The following is a 20,937-nucleotide window of genomic DNA, read 5'->3' as shown; positions in this document are numbered from 1 at the left end:
AAAGCTGTGTTACCTTGCCTGCCTAAAACACTTAATTTATATAATAAAGAACCGAAAGTCCCATAGCTAGGCAGGAGCAAGGATAGGTGGCTAGCAGTCAGAGAGAATAAATAAGAGAAGAAATCTAAGCTTAAAAGAAGAGTGAGGAGCGAGAAAAAAGAGAAGAGGAGGAGGACACCAGGGGCCAGCAATACAGCCAGCCATGGAGTCGGAAGTAAAGAAATATATAGACTAAAGAAAGGTAAAAAGCCCACAGGCAAAACATAGTTAAAGGAAATGGGATAATTTAAGTTAGAAAAGCTGGCTAGAAACAAGGAAAGCTAAAGCTGGGCATTCATAAGTAAGAATACATCTCTGTGTATTTATTTGGGAGCTGAGTGACAGGCCTCCAAACAGAAAAAAAAAAACCATGAGAGTTGCTTCAACGCTACAAGAATGCTAGCAACAGTACCCCCTTGGCCTAGAACTAGCAACAGTATCCCCCTTGGCCTAGAACTTGCCCTTCCTCTTGCTGTGGTCCTTCCTGTGGGGCTGGGACTTTACAGAGTAAGGAGGCTGTATCCATCTGCAACCCCTGTTCTTGTTTCCCACTCCACACCAGTCTAGTCTTTGTATCCATCTCTAAAAGTTAATATATCCCCAGCTGTATACACCTCTAGGGTAAAGGGCTAGCCCGAGATGACTATTGGGTGGAATGGGAGTGATGGGAGGATGGAGCAAGGAGAAGGGAGCACTACAAGGACCTAAGGCTAAGTGCAGCATCTGGATCTTCCTGAGCCACCACCATGTCTTGGTGCAAAACTGGTAACAGACAAACAAGTCTTAATTTGGAACTGCTTTTCCAGGTTGTTAAAATGGACTTCAAAGTAGTAGTTTATTTATTGATTTCCACTGAGCTGTTTAGACAAATCGTAGGTTTCCATCTGTACTTTAAGCCCCAGACCCTGCAAACGTTGAAGGTGGGCTTGGCTTGCAGGCAACAAGTGGCATAATGTTCATAATGCTCCATACTGTCCACCTCCACCCTACCTCTGCTTCTGCAGGGTGTTGTCTCCATATCTCTGCCTAGTTGCTGTGGCATGACATAACACGACCCTCTCTCACCTCCCTCTCCCACCCTCTCCTGGCCTCACTTCTCCATTCAACTAGAACCTCCAGTGAACTTGCAAGCAGTTTCGTCTTAACCTTTTTAAAACAGTTGTCTGTAGTCATTTGCCTTTGGGGACCCTTCTTTCTTGTACCGGCCAGTGTGCTCCTGGACCACGTTTGCCTTTGGTGATCCTTCCATCTTGTACCGGCCAGTGTGCTCCTGGACCATGTTTGCCTTTGGGGATCCTTCTTTCTTGTACCGGCCAGTGTGCTCCTGGACCACGTTTGCCTTTGGTGACCCTTCTTTCCTGCCACAAATATGTACATACAGGCACTGACTAAACAGAGCCACACTAAAACGCATCCAGCCACGTTTACATGCACATCCCTTTAGAGAATACAAACTAAAACTACAGTTATACATAAAGAATGACCATTCTAGTTGAATTTGAGTGTCTTAAGCCTTTGTGAGAAAGCCGGAGCCAACATCATGCAGTTTCCTTTGAAGGACGGAAGACAGAAGCAGCCACTTTGGGTCAAGTCAACCAGCAGCGCACAGAACCCTCTGTAGGTCTGATGAAATTGTACTGGAAGTAGAATATTCAGGGACAAACTCCAACCTAAGTTCTCAGAGACTTTTAGAAGAGATGTTAGCATCCCCTTGATAAAATGTGGTTATAGTTACAGCCACCATCCCTGGCTCAAATATGGTAATTAATAAAGGAAGTGACCTCAACTGCTTGCCAGCTGGGACAGTGAGCCAGCCCTTATTTGGGTAGATACAATTAATAACAACAACCTTTATGTTCATATTCTAGTTTCCTAAATGTGTTGAGAAAAACAAGCCAGTATTCTACCCAAAACCTCCTAAAACCTTTGCTCCTAACTCGTCTTTGAATCCATGGGATGCTGTGAACTCTGCGAAGGAAGCCAATATACAAAGAAATCTTGAGAGGTCCCACTGGATCACTTCATATGCTAATGATTTTACAGGTATGAGTTCACACTAGTACAGGTAATGAGAACAAAAAAGGAACACTCAACAAATGCTATCTATCACAGTCTTCCATCTGCTGGTGTTCTGCCCTGTTACTCATTATAAAAACTAATCCAAATTAGTGGGAGAGCTCAGTTTCTTAAGTGGGTAGCAGGGAGGTAGGGCTGGTTTCTATTTTATTGATTCTAATATGATGATAAAGAGAACTGGTAGGTTTTCCTACTTAAAGTGTAGTTTAATAACCATTCTTCATTCACTCTACCAAAATAATAAGACAATGTTTCCATTAAGGTCTAGGGCCCATGAGCCCCCTTGAGCTGGATGATTACCATGAAAAGGAGGTAGCAGAGCTAACTGGACAGATAGGATTTGACCCACAGCCTGTAAGTCAACTCTCAGTTATTTGGAGGAGAATACCCAGCCCTTGTCTCCTTGCTTTTCACATGTTATGTGTCTTGAATATTGGTGGCCACCTAAACAAAAAGAAAATCTAATTGGTTTTGAAAGATAACTCTGAATTTATTGGAATTGATTTGGGTACCCTTGTCACTATTTGGAAAAACTAAACTTCACAGTACTTTTTTTAAACATTTTTTTCCTATTATGCTACTGTTGGTAAAATAATTCACAAAAGAATTTGCTTATGATGAATAAAGCTTAGCTAGTAATTTCATGATTTCTAATAAATTTTGGATCTTTGCAGATTTGTGTATCTTACACATTCCATTACTTTTGAAGAAATTAATGACTTCTTCCTGGTAGTCATAATAATTGAGAGTTGGCTGAATTACAATCAAAAGCCAATAAGTTTTTTGACTATATTAATAGAGAATTGATTAAATAAATGGCTTGAAAGAAATTATCAATTCCTGTAATAAAATATATAATCTGTTAGATCAATTATATAAATAATGTGAAATGACTTAATATTCATGTGTTGGTTTATCCTGTATAAATATAAATTTTGAAAACATAATTTTCAAAGCTATAAATTATGAAAAAATATATAAAACTGTAAGCATATGAAAATATGGGTTATTTTTAGATCACACTGAGAACTTTAATTTCGTATTTGGTTAAGCATTTATGAAGAGGATACCAAATCAAACACCTGAACTGGGTCCATAATCTGTGCTTTATCAGCCACCATAGGGCTTTTAATTGTTTTCATTCTACACTTGCAATGGGTGCTCTCTATTGGATTAGATATATGCTCTGACACTGAGGGGTGCTCAACATACACAACCAACTCCAGGAAAGCATATTTTAGTGGTAATAAAAATCCCTGTGAATCTTTTTTCTGAATGAAATACAAGAACTAGAGCTAGAGATGTTGTTCAGTTGGTAGTGTCCTACCTTAGCATGCACAAAATCCTGGTTAGATTTCTCAGCACCTCATAATCTAGGCATGGTAGCACATACCTATAATTCCAGAACTTGAAAAGTAGAGGTGATAGGTTCAGGAGTTGAAGGTCATGGTCAGTTGCATACCAAGTTGAAAGGCAGCCTGTGATACATCAAAAGAAAAAAGTACTAAAGGCTGTTGCTCACATAGCAGACACTATTAAAAATCTGATATCCTTTTCTTTAATGACAGATGTAGTAAACCTGTCAGAAAGTTGGGGTCTTTCTTCACCTCATAGTATATTTACTAAAGTTTGATTAGCTAAAGGTTATAACTATTATCTGGTATAGAAATTCCTCCAACTAGGATAATCCAAAGGGATGGTCCAAAGTCCCTTATTCTTTAAGTCCATTATACTCTTACTATTTTTCTTTCTATCATTCTTTCTTTCTTTCTATTTATTTATTTATTTATTTTGGGTTTTTTTTTTTTTTTTGAGACAGGGTTTTTTTTGAGACAGGGTTTCTCTGTATAGCTTTGGAGCCTGTCCTGGAACTCACTTTGTAGACCAGGCTGGCCTGGAACTCACAGAGCTCTACCTGCCTCTTTCTCGGAATACTGTTACTATTTTAACCACCACTTTTCTCTTTAAACATTGGCTGTCATGTAGCCCAGGCTGGCCTCAGACTTTCTATGTAGCCTAGGATGACCTTGAACTCCCAATCTTGTGTCTATTTCCCTAATGCTCGAATTACAGACTCTTGTCACTATGTCCAGTTTTAAGAGGTACTACAGACTGAACCCAAGATTCTAAGTATTCAACCAACTGAACTACATCCCTGCCCCTCCCACACACACACTCATCATCATTACTTTTCTCCTGATATATATGAAATGTATATACTGCTTTTTGGTGTTTTCTTTAGCATATTATTAAAAAAAATTTCAAACATACAGAAATAATTTTCATTTAAGACCTGTATACTCACCAGTTATACTTTATCATCAACACTTAATTATACTTAATCTTTTGTGTAATCTATTCCCTCTAACCATTTACCAATATATATATATATATTTTTTTTTTTTTTTTTTTTGGTTTTTCGAGACAGGGTTTCTCTGTGTAGCTTTGCGCCTTTCCTGGGACTCACTTGGTAGCCCAGGCTGGCCTCAAACTCACAGAGATCCGCCTGGCTCTGCCTCCCGAGTGCTGGGATTAAAGGCGTGCGCCACCACCGCCCGGCCATTTACCAATATTTTTATTATTTTTACTCATTTTAGAGTGAAGTACAGACCTTAGTATAACCTTGTCCCTTAAGATTTGACATGCATACCATGTACCAGAGTTAAATTTTTTTTCTGTTTTTCGTTCAATGTAAAGTATATTCAATAAAATTGTACAAATCATAAATGTGTATTTGTCAAAACAAATGCATCATTCAAGCCTCTGCCACAATATAGGACACATGTCACCATCCATGCCCTTACAGGCCACCTCTTCCTTCTCCTGCCCACATAGCTCCAGTAATAGTAATCTGAATATGCTTCCTATTTTTGCAGTTTCCAAGCCTGATTGAATCCATACTTTAAAAACAGCTCCAAAGGAAGCACAGATGGGGCAGTGGGCACAGCTCAGTGGCAGAGCATGTGCTTGGCATGTGCAAGGCCCTGTGCTCAGTCCCTAAAACCAGTAAGCAGACCAGTAAGACTGAACACCTCAGACAGTGCTTTTCAAAGCATTTAGCATGCCACCAGCCTTAGCAGCACCTGAGACACTTGTTATAATGAATCTTCCTGAGTCGGGAGGATAACAAAGTGCACAGGTTTGTTCCCTCTTACACACCCTCCCAAAACAAGGAGATCCCAGAACCCCACTGTACACCTTGAAAGTCCTAGTCTTAGAACTAACGCTTAAGAACTCCACTCTCTGCAAGCTCTGAAGGTGATTCCGATTCAACCTAGGCTTAAGAACCCTTGCCTTGCCTACATGATTTAAATAACTGCACAGGATAGTTACTGCAATCCTGATCTCATAAGTTTTAGTGAGTCCTTTTGTATCTTTGAAATTCTGGAAGCTGAGAGTTCCTACACAAGAAAGCTTGCCTATAGCCAAATACAACATATATACTTCCCATTTTACCAAAAGCCAGTAAAAGGGAAAAATGTATTTATTTGGACCCAAATTTCAATGTATTCAAATAAATACCAAAGAATCTTAGTGTGTAAACGTCCACCTATCGCTTACTTACTGATAGTGAGAACAGGCATGGAATTGGCTGCTATTTATTAATCATTGATTTTTTTTCTCCCCTTTATCCCACTGGTATAGCAAGAAAAATTCCATCCTGCCTTCAAACCTCCCAGACCTCTGGAAGGTCGAATTGCCCGACTTATCCAGAGCCAACGACCTCTGGAGGCTCGGGTGCAGGGCCCACCTTCCTGTCCAGACTGTACCCCTAGAGCTTTGTGTGCTTTCCATACATTCATACCCAGTTCTACAGAAACGATGGCAATGAATGATAACCTCCTGCCGGGAATTACCCATAAAAACCAGGGTATCGAAGAGAAGATTAAGGAAGAACAAGGCTTGATGTCTACCTATACACTCCCAACTTGTTATCCAACAAAAGATCTGACTAATCTTTATGACCTAAAATCATTTCCAAAGATCACAGACACCAAAAAGACAGAAGACTTGTACTGGAGACAGCTGGCGGTGAACCCCCTACCCATAACCTGCTCTAAGTCAAACCATTACATTGACTATGAACCACTTAAATCTGCCTTCCGTGACCCATATACTATGTGCCAGAACCCTGTTCGCCTCAGTAAGTCTAATATTCTACATAACAGAACAGATATGGATGATTTCACTTTTGACCACTTTTTAAGTAAACCAGAATTTTTTGATATGGACATGGAAAGCAATGAAGAAACAAGACCTATTTGGGCGTGGATTCCTAGAGCTGGAGTGCGCAAGCCTCAGACCAACCTGCTAGATCTTAGGAACTCCTTTTCAAAGTCTATGGCACAGAAGCGTTTGCATGATTCCATCCAAGAAGAACAGAAGGACCTCAGGGATAAGATACACTCCGGGATGAGACATCAGTTCTATGGCCACAATAGCCATTATTTCTATAATTGAGATATTCCCTCCTCCCTTCAAAACCAAGCCTCTTGCAAGAAAATAAAATATGTCACAGAGTGCCCTGCATTTGGCTGGATTCTGTTTCTGTATTGAGCCATAATGAAATTAATGAGGTTTGTGTTTTTAGGAATTTAAGTTAAGATCTGGTCAGAGGGACCAAAATAATGTCCTAACTTTTCAAAACATTTAACAGTTTGTCAACAAAATATCAGAACCAGAAAAAAAATTAGTCTGTAGTCTCATCTTCAAATTATACTCTGAAGAAGTTTTCCAAAATCAGGAAAGTCAATGTGTAGACAAAATTTACATCATCATTTTGCGAGAAATGAAAAGCTGAAAAAAATTCAAATATTGAAGATTTGACAGACAACTATAGAATGTATCATGCCTTAATAAAATTAATATGTCAACAATCTCTTTTTGTAAATGTTTTCACAAAATAATGGGTAAAAAAAGGTAAAATTCATCTCTGCAAGTTCAAGGCCAGACTGGTATACATAGTGAGTTCCAGGAGAGCCAGGTCTATGTAGAGAGACCCAGTCTCAAAAAGGAGGGGGTAAGAATTTAAATCAACAGTCAAAGGTAGAGTGACTCTCCAAACTACAGAACTTCAATAAAAAGTATGTCAAGTCCATTGGAAGATGAATCCTGAATGTTCTGAGTACACACATATAGGTTACATGTGTAAGTCAGTGGGAAGATGAATCCTGAATGTTCTGAGTGCACACATGACAGGTTACATGTGTTTCCTTCCCCTCAGCCTTCTGATAGAAAACAGATATTTTTTGTTTGTTTGGTTGGGTTTTTTGGGGTTTGTTTGTTTGTTTGTTTGTTTTTTCAAGAGCTGAAGACCGAACCCAGGGCCTTGCGCTTGCTGGGCAAGCACTCTACCACTGAGCTAAATCCCCAACCCCGAAACAGATATTTTATACAGATAAAATTATTTTGTTACAATCCAGACAACTTACTAGGTTTCCAGTTTTGGAAAGATAATGTGTGGCTTGCTGTGGGATGTTCTGTATGGCAAATGTGTTGCTGATTGGTCAATAAATAAAACACTGATTGGCCATTGGCTAGGCAGGAAGTGTAGGCGGGACAAGGAGGAGAATAAAGCTGGGAAGTGGAAGGCTGAGTCAGAGAGTCACTGCCAGCCGCCACGATGAGAAACAGCATGTGAAGATGCCGGTAAGCCATGTGGCAAGGTATAGATTAATGGAAATGGATTAATTTAAGCTGTAAGAACAGTTAGCAAGAAGCCTGCCACGGCCATACAGTTTGTAACCAATGTAAGTCTCTGTGTTTACTTGGTTGGGTCTGAGCGGCTGTGGGACTGGCAGGTGAGAGAGATTTATCCTGACTGTGGGCCAGGCAGGAAAACTCTAGCTACAGTGGCTTGCTGTCAATTATTCTAGAACCCAACATCTTCACTTTTGAAGTGTTTGCCCACTGTGTCCGTAACTCGCATATGCATGTCAACACATAAGTGTACCAAGAGGTACGTTTTTAAAGTTTTCTTTCACTTTGTGTGTTTGTGTGGCCATCGCAGCCCTCCCCCCCCCCCGGGGGGGGGGGCGCGGCGGGGGCAGTCAGAGAGCAACCTTCATGAGTCTTCTTCCACTGTGGGTTCCAGGGATTCAGCTCAGGTCAAGCTTGCATGGCAAGTGGTTTAACCTGCTGAGGCATCTCACTAGCCCAAGAGGTACATTGTAAAAATAATTTACCATGGCAAGTTGAGTACCATGAAGAAATAATGAGTTGAGAGAAGCTGAGTTGCTTATGAGGGATCAAAGGAGGCCAGCTGCCCCAGAGAAAACAGACCAGCCAAGCTACATAAAAAAAAAGGTGGGGGGGATCAGTTGAGCTGCCTAGAGAGGTTCAAGCCACCTGAGCTGCCTGAAAGAGCCTCCACCATGATGAGCTACATCAAGCTGTACAAGCCCCAAGTTACCAGCCTTTGTGAACTGTGCCCTGTGCTGGGACAGGCTGTGAAGAACCTGGCTTTGAGTCATTTCTGTTCCTGTAAGTAACCCTTCACCTATATTCCTATAAGTAATACCAGTAAAATTCATTGGTTCACACAATATAGTTATGTGTTTTGAATTATTTCTGTCCTTATAACTAATGTATACATTTCTTAAACCTATTCTGAGCTAAAATTGTTTTCCAAATTTTATTTTATACAGCACTAGTAGGTAGGTTTTAAAGAAAACAAAAATTTCCATATTGAAATACTGTCATGTGTATCATTATCACATGACAATTCCTAAATCATAGTCTCTACAGAATACTTGGCTGGAGTGTAGCTCAGTGGTAGAGTCCTTTGTTAGTTTGCCTGGGTTCAGTCTCTAACACTAAAACGTTTATAATACAGGTTCTGGGGAGAGAACCCAACCAGGAAAAGCACTTGCTCTCCAACTATAGGGACCCACATAAGCCATCCAGGGTCCCAGCCATGCCTATAAACAGGAGTGCTCAGTGGGGGCAGACACACCCATGAAGCGTGATCCTAAAAGTCTTAACAATAAAAACCCACAGTCAGATATCGAGGGTGAAAGCTGAAAGATCAGAGAAGCAGAACAGTAACCACTAGAAACTTCTTACCTCTACGAATCCTCAGACCAAATGGGGGCTGGAGATCCTGTCACCACCTGTCTTATATTCCTGTCTCCACCTCCCTAGTGCTGGGATTAAAGGTGTGTACCACTGCTGCCAGGCTCTGTTTCTCTTTTAGACTGGTTCAATCTCATGTGGCCCAGAGTGGCCTTGAACTCCTGATCTTCCTGCTTCCTCTTCCCAAGTGCCAGGATTAAAAGTGTGTGCCACCACTGCCCAGCCCCTATGGTTGATTAGTGGCTATCTCCACCCTCTGATTTCCAGGCAAGCTTTATTTGTCAAAACACAAAATATCACACAAAACACACACACACACACACACACACACACACACACACACACACACACACACACACACACACACACACCCCGCAGGTCTGATGACAATGCCATTCCCACACCAACACTTACACAAAATAGAAAAAATTAAAGATGTTTAAATGCCTTTTAAAAAGTCATTGGGGCCGGGCGGTGGTGGCGCACGCCTTTAATCCCAGCACTCGGGAGGCAGAGCCAGGCGGATCTCTGTGAGTTCGAGGCCAGCCTGGACTACCAAGTGAGTTCCAGGAAAGGCGCAAAGCTACACAGAGAAACCCTGTCTCGAAAAACCAAAAAAAAAAAAAAAAAAAAAGTCATTGGGGCCAGGCGGCGGCGGCGGCGGCGGCGGCGGCGGCGGCGCACGCCTTTAATCCCAGTACTCAGGAGGCAGAGGCAGGTGGATCTCTGTGAGTTCGAGGCCAGCCTGGGCTACAGAGTGAGTTCCAGGAAAGCCTCTAAAAGCTACAAAGAGAAACCCTGTCTCAAAGAAAACAAAAAAAAAAAAAAAAAGTCACTGGGATGTCCAAGGTGATGGGCAATACGGTGAATATATTAAAGTAATTTGATCCTTTTATTGTCTAGTCATAGAACATGCCATGGGACTGGACTTCTAAAGAACAAATGTTGGAAGATGCAACTCCACAGTATAGGAACTCAGAGTTTCACCTTTTTTCTTTTTACAGTTGTGTGTCACACACAAACATAGCACAGTGTACGTCCGTGTGGAAGTCAGAGGACAACTTCCATCATGTGGATCCTACGGCTCGAACTCAGGCTATCAGACTTTGCAGCAAGCACCTTTACCCACTGAGCCATCTCACAGGCCCAGGACCTTGAAGTTTTGGTTTTTGTTTTGTTTTGTAACTTTCTTTTTTTTTTATTCTTTGTGTCTTTCACATCATGTGTCTCCATCTTATCCATTTCCCCTCCTTGTGTATCCTCCCTCTGTCCTTGCCACCCCCACCCCATAAAATTTAAGAGAAAAAGGAAAAAGAAAAGAAAAAGAGGGAGAATCTGACCATGGAAGCTGCAGTGTGACACAGTGAGTCACACAGTAAACCCTTTTGTCCATAGATCTTTACTTGCAAGTGTTCACTGCGAAGTCACCTGGTTCGAGGCCTCTGGGTTCTGCTACACTACCTATGCTGGGCTCTCAACTGGAACTCCTCTTGATTATCCTGCTGTTGCCTTGTGTTGTGGAGATCCTGCAACTTTGGGTCTGCAGAACTGGTTCCTTCACATGCTCCAGCGGATCACAGATGGGGTGAATATTGGGGTGGGCTGACCCATAACCTGGATCTGGGCCCATTCTACTATGGCTGAAATGAAAGGCTCTGGTCTTTAGTGAGAGAATACCTATACTCCACATAGGTTAATTAAAAAGTTCAATGGTGACAGTTTGTAATGGGGGATTCCAGGTTGAAGTAACTATCTGTCCGATTTCACTTACTCTTTAAATTGATCAAAAACATCTAGTGAGATGATCATGTGGTTTTTTTTCTTTGAGTTTGTTTATATGGTGTATTACATTGACAGACTCTCGTATGTTGAACCACCCTTGCATCCCTGGGATGAAGCCTACTTGATCATGGTGGATAATTGTTTTGATGTGTTCTTGGAGTCTGTTTGCCAATATTTTTTTGTTGTTGTTGTTGTTTTTTTGTTTTTCGAGACAGGGTTTCTCTGTGTAGCTTTGCGCCTTTCCTGGGACTCACTTGGTAGCCCAGGCTGGCCTCGAACTCACAGAGATCCGCCTGGCTCTGCCTCCCGAGTGCTGGGATTAAAGGCGTGCGCCACCACCGCCCGGCCTTGTTTGCCAATATTTTATTGAGTATTTTTGCATCGATGTTCATGAGGGAGATTGGTCTGTAGTTCTCTTTCTTTGTTTGGCTTGGGAATCAGGGTAATTATAGCCTCATAGAAGGAGTTTGGTAATGTTCCTTCTGTTTCTATTGTGTGGAACAATTTAAAGAATATTGGTATTATCTCTTCTTTGAAGATCTGGTAGAATTCTGCGCTGAAACCATCTGGTCCTGGGCTTTTTTTGGTTGGGAGACTTTTAATGACTGTTTCTATTTCCTTAGGGGTTATTGGTCTATTTAAATAGTTTATCTGGTCTTGATTTAACTTAGGTATGTAGTACCTATCCAGAAAAGTATCCATTTCTTTTAGACTTTCCAGTTTTGTGGAGTACAGGTTTTTGAAGTATGACCTGATGGTTCTCTGGATTTCCTCAACGTTAGTTGTTATATCTCCCTTTTCATTTCTGATTTTGCTAATTTGGATTCTCTCTCTCTCTCTCTCTCTCTCTCTCTCTCTCTCTCTCTCTCTGCCTTTTGGTTAGTTTGGATAAGGGCTTGTCTATCTTGTTGATTTTCTCAAAGAATCAACTCTTTGTTTGATTGATTCTTTGTATTCTCTTTGTTTCTATTTTATTGATTTCAGCTCTCAATTTGATTATTTCCTGGCACCTATTCCTCCTGGGTGACTTTGCTTCTTCTTGTTCTAGGGCTTTCAGGTGTGCTGTTAAGTCACTAGTGTGAGATTTCTCCAACTTCTTTACATGGGCGTTTAGTGCTATGAATTTTCCTCTTAGCATTGCTTTCATAGCGTCCCATAAGTTTGGGTATGTGGTATATTCATTTTCATTAATCTCTAGGAAGACTTTCTTTCTTTATTTCTTCCTTGACCCATTGGTGATTCAGTTGAGCATTATTAAGTTTCCATGAGATTGTAGGCTTTCTGTAATTTTTGTTGTTGTTGAAATCTAACTTTATACCATGGTGGTCTGATAGAACACAGGAAGTTACTCCATTTTTTTTGTATCTGTTGAGATTTGCTTTGTGGCCGAGTATGTGGTCGATTTTAGAGGTTCCATGGGGTGCTGAGAAGAAGGTATATTCTTTTTTGTTAGGATGGAATGTTCTGTAGATATCAATTAAGTCCATTTGAGTCATAACATCAGTTAAGTCCCTTATTTTTCTGTTAAGTTTTGATTTTGTAGATCTGTCCAGTGGTAAAAGTGGGGTTGAAGTTCCCCACTATTAATGTGTGGGGTTTTATGTGTGATTTAAGCTTTAGTAAGGTTTCTTTTACATATGTGGGTGTCCTTGTGTTTGGGGCATAAATGTTCAGAATTGAAACTTCATCTTGGTGGATCTTTCCTGTGATGAGTATGTAATGTCCTTCTTGATCTCTTTTGATTGATTTTAGTTTGAAGTCTATTTTGTTGGATATTAGGATGTCTACACCAGCTTGCTTCTTAAGACCATTTGATTGGAAAGACTTTTCCCAGCCTTTTATTCTGAGGTAGTGTCTATCTTTGAAATTGAGGTGTGTTTCTTGTATGCAGCAGAAAGATGGGTCCTGCTTTCATATCCATTCTGTTAGCCTGTGTCTTTTTATAGGTGAATTAAGTCCATTGATATTAAGGGATATTAGTGACCAGTGATTGTTAGTTCCTGTTATCTTTTGGTGGTAGTGTGTGTGTACCTCTATTCTTTGGGGTTTACTGCTGTGGGGTTATCTATTGCCTGTGTTTTCGTGGGTGTATCTGACTTCCTTAGGTTGGAATTTTCCTTCTAGTGCTTTCTGTAGGGCTGGATTTGTGGATAGGTATTGTTAAATCTGGTTTTGTCTTGGAATGTCTTGTTCACTCCGTCTATGATGATCGAAAGTTTTGCTGGGTATATTAGTCTAGGCTGGCATCCATGGTCTCTTAGTGTCTGCATTACATCTGTCCAGGTCCTTCTGTCTTTCAAAGTCTCCATTGAGAAGTGAGACAGCTTGAACTGTTTGGGAGGCCCCCAGGCAGTGGAGCCAGGACCTGTCCTTGGTGCATGGGCTGACTTTTTGGAGCCTGGGGCCTATGCTGAGACACTTTGCTCAGCCTTGGTACACCTGGACACCAGTACACTTGGTACTGGACCTGCCTTGGCTGAGTCTGCCAGGCTGGGCTGACTCCCCGGGGGAGACCCTGCCTTGGAGGAGGCAGGAGTGGGGGGAGGATTGGGGGAGGAGGCTGGGGGGTGGGAGGAGGGAGGATGGGGGAATTCGTGGCTGATGTGTGAAATTAAGTTAATTATAAAATAAAAATACTATAAAAAATAAAATAAAATGATCAAAAACACTGCCTGGTCGTGGTGGTGCACACCTTTGATCCCAGCACTCAGGAGGCAGAGGCAGGCAGATCTCAGAGTTCAAAGCCAGCCTAGTCAGCAGAGTAAGTTCCAGGACAGCCAGGGGTACATGAAGAAACCCTGTAAAGTTCAAAGACACATTAAAACTTTTTATTTTGGTTGTCAGATTGTGTCTTATGCTACAAGCATATAACACACACACACACACACACCCAAAGGCATAAATCAGCCAGGTCAATGGGGAGAATTAAAACATCAGAACATGTTAGAAATAAGAGTGAAGAGAATGCTTTCTAACCATCCAAACACGTAACACAGAAGGTGGAGGAAACAGTCAATACTACACAGCAGAATCCTCAAAAGGCTCAGACTTAGCACCAGCAGCCTTCGGGTCTGACAGCCAGCGGGTGGGGGGCTGGAGTAACAGAGGGCAGGAAGCAGGCACTCAGTTGCCTAGGCACTCTCTTCTCACCATCCACTCCACAGTGCAGGACAAGTGAGGAGAACAGAATTTCTGTCATGAAACAGACATGGCTGAGGACTGGATACTGTCCTGAAAACGGGAAACCCAGTCTACTCATGAAGGTCCTAGAAAACAGACCTCCCAAGGACCTTATTGAAGGGAGTGTAGCTGAGAGCTGTTCACAAAGGTATGGGTAGAGGTAAAAGAACTGCCAGGGGCTAGTGAGGCTCCAACAAACTCAGAACAGCAGGAAGCATTTCCTAGACCTTCAGAAGTTTCCAGTGCCTCCCACTGGCTTAACCCAAGCAAAAGCTGGGGAGCCAAGGGCATCAGGGGTAAGGGAATGCCAAGAGATCACCAGATTAAGGCAAAGAAAGGTAGGGAGGGAGTGGGTTGTCATAGATAATAAGTGCTAAGAGCATGAAATTGAATTATCTTCTTTAGGTCTTCTAGATACCTGGTTGCAGATTTAAACCAGCACTGGCTGCCTCACCTTGCAAATTTCTATTAATAAAGATGTCTTCCCCTAAATTCATGCAGCACCTCTGCTAGCTTGAGACTAGCCTGAAGCTCCCTCATCTCTCAGTACTCATAAACTCGAAGAATTATGAGCTACAGTGGATTAGGCTTGGCTTAAGAGAATTTCTCTAGCTCACTAAACTGCCTCGGTGGCAGGGGTGAGGTGTTTCACTTCCTTGTATTTGCTGGAGCACTGTTTTTCGTTTCTTTCCTTCAGTAGTGTCCCTTCCCCTTCTCAGCCTCACCACTGGTCACAGAAAGGCTGACCATTGGTCCTTCTTCATGGTCAACATGCTTTGCTGACTACGCTCGATCATTTCTGGGCTTTAATTTTAAGTGAAGAGATGTGCTTCTCTGCTTCTCATTTGAACACTCAAAGGCCACTGTGGAGTTATGAACTGGCCTAGATGTAATTTTATTGTGTCTCAGTGGAAAGCAGAGAGACGGGAACTGTGAGTCAGTGTGGTGGTGAGAACACACAATTGTGCCATATTGCATGCATGCATTTCCTGATTCTCTAAAACAACTATACAGTAAGATCAAAGACCATCTATTACAGATCACCCTAACACATATATATATAGTAAAGACTGACATACTGTGAGACTACAAAAATGAACCATATAGACAGGAAATAAGCTGTATTAGTCAGGGTTCTCTAGGGTCACAGAACTTATGGAATGAATCTCTCTCTCTCTGTCTCCCTTTCTCTATCTATCTATAGATAGATAGATAGATAGATAGATAGATAGATATAGACATAGATATAGATATATAAATGAATTTATTACAATGACTTACAAGCTGCAGTTCAACAATGGCTAGTTAGCTGTGAAGAGAAAGTCCAAGCATCTAGTGCTGGTTAAACGGCGCGCTGCTCATGGCTGGAGGAGAGTGCTGATTGGAAGAATCACAGCCATGGTTACCTTTTTAGAGCTTTATTGGGAAGCGGGAGGGGGGGGGAGGCATACGGAAGGAGAGAGCAGAAAGAGAAGGGGGGACAGAAAGAGGGAGAGGGGGGACAGACGGAAGGAGAGAGCAGAAAAAGGACACACAGAGGGCCCACCCGCTTTTTAGGCTGGGATGCCATCACAGGCTGATGACGTAATTAAGGACAGAATCCTTACATCTAGCAGTTGCTCGGTCCCATAAGGCTGGGTCTCAGCTGGTCTTCTGTATATGGCAGAATCCCCAAGAAGTAGGCTCCAATGTCAGTGAAGAAATGGATGTGCTGACAAGGCAAGGCAAGCAGGAGCACATCCATTGTCCTTCCAGCAGAAGGTGTGGCCCAGATTAAAGGTGTGCCTTCCAGCCTCAAGGTCTGGATTAAAGGCAAGTATGTTGTCTTCTTGCTTCAAGGTCCAAATCACAAGTATGCCCTCCATTTCTGGATTATAGTTCATTCCAGATATAGTTGACAACCAAGAATGGCCATCACATGAGCACATGCTTTAAAAAACAAACAAACAAGCAAACAAAACCCAGGATCTTCATATTTGTTCCACACAGGGTTGCCACAAACCTGTAACCTGAAAGAAAGAAGAAACAGGATGTACAAGGATGGGGAGAAAAGCAAAGCATAGTAACAGGAGGGAACTTGTACAGATGTGAGAGGGGATCGATAGGATTGTCCATGTGACTGTGGATATGAGAAATTCCATGACAGGCCACCTGAAAGCTGGGAAGACCAGAGAAGTGAGTAGCATGGCTAACTCCACACGCAGAGAGCCCCCGACCAGGGAATCTAATACTACAATTCTGCCTGAGAACTGAGGGTTACTGGGGAAAGTTCCAAAGGCCAGAATGTTAACATTCTGATCCTACCCATGGAGGCCGCCCTGAACCCTGATGTAGAAGCCTCTTCTTAAGGAAAAACTATGCCCCTTTCTCTCTCTCCTTCCAATTTTCCTCCCACAAGGTGAGCACCCCTCGCTCTCTCCCTTCCTCTCTCTCTCTCTCTCTCTCTCTCTCTCTCTCTCTCTCTCTCTCTCCTTTTTCTATCTTTCTGCCTCTTCATCTCTCTAATATAATAAACTCTGGGTTATATATCACTGGCTGCCACCACCATGCCCCGCCTGGCATGCATCTGCCCAGCATGTTTCCCTGCACATTCGGGATACCCACGCCCCACCCCACCCTCCACCCCCTGTAATAAATCATAACACAGAGAGAACCTAGAATACTTGTCCCATAGCCAAGAAAGGAGCTCTGGCTCGTGGAGAGACAGCAGGGGTCCTCTGCTTCTTTGTTTCTTCTGGACCCTCAACCACTGCATGTGCCCACTCATTTTGGACGAAAGAGAATCTGCCTTACTTGATCCACTGACTGAAATGCCAGTCTCTTGGAATTACTTTACTGACATACCTAGAAATAGTACTGGCCACCTGGATATTACAGAATCCAGTCAAGCTGACAAAGTTATCCAGGTTGAGAACAGGTTATGAAATTTCAGGTTTGCAAAATGAGAGAGTTCCAACCACAGAGGATGGTCAGCTGCATAATGTGCTTATACTACATACTGGAGAGGCCTCACTTAACATTAGTGCAGCCATCACAGGCTGCAGACTAACAATACTGGGACTAGGCCTCACCCTTACAATAACCAGGAAAAGCCACAAACTGTACCCCGTGGGGGACCAGTCAGAAGTGAGACAAGTCCTAGATGCTCCAGAACATTAAGGATAGCTTACATCACGCATATATACGTTGCCAATTTCCTTGCAGCAACACCAGTACCAATCCCTCTTTGACAAGACTTCGGTTGCTCCACCCTTGCCCAATCAGGCGTTCAATCCCCATCTGAATCCGGAATTCCCCTACCACCTCCATCCTTTACTCCTTAAAAACCCTGCCATAACTGAGCTCAGGGCTCTCCCTGATCCAACCGCTGTGTCGGAATGGACAGAGAGCCCAAGCTCGAGCTTGCAATAAAGGCTCTTTGCTTTTGCATACTAATTCAGACTCCTGGTGGTCTCTGCGGGGCTCGTGACACGGGCATAACAAACACCACCACACAAAATATAACAAACTCTATGTGAGGTGTTTTACAATAAAAGGAGGAAATTAAACAACGGTAAATCTAATTAGCAAAACCTGTATCTATTTGACATTCTTCTTATTCTACTCCCTGCTCTGCCCTCAGAATTACAGTAGCTGGCATTTTGTCATTACTTTGTACACAGATCACACAGGCATAGACACACACACCAGCTTCTGGTGTGAGCCTCATAGCAAACAGTATCATATGGTGGGGAACACAAGAAAGAAGTCTCATGGCAAAGAAGGAAGCAAGAGGGATCAGGTTTGCTCCTTCTTAGTAACTGGCTCTCTCAGGAACTAATCCACTCATGAGAGCAGGGCAATCAGACCAGGAATTTAAGAGATCACAAATAGAAGACTTAATTAGCAGGGACTTGACATAGGACTTACCTCTTAGCTAGGAACAGACAGGAACTGTTCTGACTACAAACAGAACTTTTAACCTGCAAGGTATAATCTTGGTTTCAGTTTCCCCCAGAAGACACAAACCTATCTTCTTAATGTTTCTATTTCAATTGGAAGAACTTAGACCTTCTGAGGGATTAATTCACATTCCAAAGGTTAGAGTAGGAACTTGGGCCCTTTAGTTTTTCTTAAAATGTATGTGCCCACACACATACAGTAAATAAGTTTAAGAACAAGTAAAGCTAACACACAAGCACACATACACTCATTCAGTAACGTGACTGCTTACATGGTGATATTAAGTCTCTTGTTACTAAGACTGGTATCACACCTATTAACTAGAAACACCTATAGCCCTTTAGGGATGAATTTTATCCTTGTTGCTTTTCATTGGCATCTCAGGCTTGGAATTTCCCAAGATCCTGGGAATCCTCCAGGGCCTGGGCTGAGACATTGCTCTGGATATTCACCGTCCTTCTACCAGACGTCAAGATGCACTGTCCATTCACAACTACCCTGCTCATTTTTTCAGACAGGCTTTTCTTAGACTGTGTAGACACAATGAAATCAAATGTTGAACCTGCATGAAGGTAGCCTGAAGCTATGGCATTTTAGGGAAAATGTTCTTTTTTCTCTTTATTTATTTATTGAAAATAGATCTTTTTTCTTACAACATAGTCTGATTTCGGTTTCCCCTCGCTCGTCGCCTCTCAGATCCTCCTCACTTCCCCACCCTTCCAACTCCATGCCTTCTCTCCCTTTACAAAACAAACAGGGGAATTAAAAAAAAAAAGGATAGAATAAAACAAACGGGGTAGGGGAGAAAGAATAAGCATGCACGAAAACACACACACACACACACACACACACACACACACACACACACACACACACACAAAGAAAATCCATAAAAACACAAAATCGGAAGCTGTAACATAGAAGCAGAAGACCAATAAGGTAAAAACTGCCCAGACAAAGCCTTGTGAGACAAAATTCTCCAAAAAGAGTTGGTTTTGAGTTTTCCATCTTGAGTTTTCCATCTACTGCTGGGCATGGGACCTGGCCTCAAGTGTGGCTGGTATACCCAATGAGACTCTGTTGCCTCCATTGGAGAAAACTAACTTTTCCTTTGCAAATGGTTTCCAGTTGGAGATAGCTCTTGGTTAGGGATGGGAGATCATGTCCACTTCTCCCTCAGTGCTGGGACTCCATCTTGCTTGGACCTGTACAGGCCCTGTGAACACTGCCACAGTCTCTGTGAGTTTGTATGTACGTCAGTTGTGTCACATCTGGAAGGTATAGTTCTTTGGTGTTTTCTATCCCCACTGGTTCTTATGATCTTTCCACCTCCTCTTCCTCAAAGTTGAGGGAAATGTTTTCATCCCAGGCGTTACTAAATCCAAGGCAGACAAGGCTAATCTGCTTCTTTGACAGTCAATAACTGTATTTGATGCTTTAGTGTAGCAGCATTACCTAGGCATTTCTGCCCACGCTGCTGCTCCAGACCCTCCTTACCTCCTTCTCTGAGCCGCTGAGCTGCTGGACCAGCCTGAGATTCTTTCATTTCAGCACAAGCTCATAAGCCAGCCCCAGAGTCAGCATGGACTGAGCACGTTATCTGCCTCCAACCAGCAGATTTCTTGTGGCCTCAGTTACATACTTTGATTGAGGAGAGGGGGATTTTAATAGATGTTTTCCATATTTTTAAAGATATGTAATCCATTATACTGTTAGAGAGGGGGGGGGCATCTGCTTTAAGAGTTACAGCTCTCGGCAGCCTCCATCCTTCCTAAGGGCTAAGAGAGCAGATAGAGCAATAGAAATAAAACAACATGCAGTTTCTTTCTCCTACTCAAATAATTCAAGTATGCTGGCTTTTTGTTGCTGTTGTTTGTGCTTTATGTGTGTGGGGGAGGGGGGTTGGGGGTTGGTTTGGTCTTTTGAGATAGGGTTTCTTGTATCTCAATGGCTCTTGAATTTACTACAAAGTCTGGGATGATCTCAAAACGATCCTTCCACCTCTCCCTCCCCAAAGCTTCCTGAATGCTAGGCAAGCACTCCACTAAGCTACACAGCCAGTCTTCTCTTGAGCATACTGAGTAAACAGTGAACACTGGCTCTCTTCAGAGCTTTAAAGGAGCGACATGATAGCAGCGCAGAATCTGTGGTACCTTCTTTACCACAGGAAGGAAAGATACTGGTTTTTTTTTTTTTGCCCCCACCCCCAAGACAGGGTTTCTCTGTGTAGCCCTGGCTGTCCTGGAACTCACTCTGAATACCAGTCTGGCCTTGAACCCCAAGATCCCCCTGCCTCTGCCTCCTGAGTGCTGCTTTTCCATTATCTCTCCACAATTTTCAGAAACAAGACTCTTTATCTACAATTTCCTCAGCTAGAGAAATACTGAATTGTCTGTTTTCTATCCTCTTCCTCGTGGGAATAAATTTATTTGTTTGAGACAAGGTCTCCTTATTCCACCCAGCCTGGCCTTGAACTAGTCAAGGATGACTGGTCTTCTCATTCTCCTGTCTCCTTCCCAGTGCCAGGGTCACTGGTGTGCACCCCCCCCCCCCCCATTATGCAGTGTTAGGGAATAAAATGTAAGATGTCAGTCCATTCGCTTGGTCAACTGAGTCAGTGGTGTACAAACCCTGCAGCAGGATGTTCCTACTGGAAATCTGTGGTCAGCCACCTCCTTTATAAACTTTATAAGAACAGTAACTTCTGATGTACAAAGGAGAGATACGGGAGAGCGAGGCCTCAGTACGGACGACATTCTCTTTGGAGGAACCTGGAAGGCAGCATCAGGACTTGGTTTAAGGACATAGTGAATGTCCATGGATTTACTAAGGCAGGTCTTTAAA

The 20,937-nt window shown here is 42.6% G+C and overlaps 1 protein-coding gene across 1 annotated transcript in view; it reads left to right on the top strand.

The window, feature by feature from the left end:
- CUNH7orf31 (chromosome unknown C7orf31 homolog) overlaps nt 1-6,645 on the top strand; it is a 39,690-nt gene extending 33,045 nt beyond the window's left edge. The window contains exons 8-10 of the mRNA XM_052720398.1: nt 1,908-2,082; nt 2,378-2,469; nt 5,761-6,645. Coding sequence (XP_052576358.1) covers nt 1,908-2,082; nt 2,378-2,469; nt 5,761-6,576 — 1,083 coding nt within the window. The 3' untranslated portion in view covers nt 6,577-6,645. The remainder of the gene's footprint in view (nt 1-1,907; nt 2,083-2,377; nt 2,470-5,760) is intronic.
- The last annotated feature ends 14,292 nt before the right edge of the window (nt 6,646-20,937 follow it).

Source organism: Peromyscus californicus, unplaced genomic scaffold (genome assembly GCF_007827085.1).
Source record: "Peromyscus californicus insignis strain IS unplaced genomic scaffold, ASM782708v3 Scaffold_6__1_contigs__length_162567912, whole genome shotgun sequence".
Lineage (NCBI taxonomy): Eukaryota > Metazoa > Chordata > Mammalia > Rodentia > Cricetidae > Peromyscus > Peromyscus californicus.
Note: the sequence above shows the minus strand (reverse complement) of the source record. Positions and strands in the feature narration are given on the sequence as shown.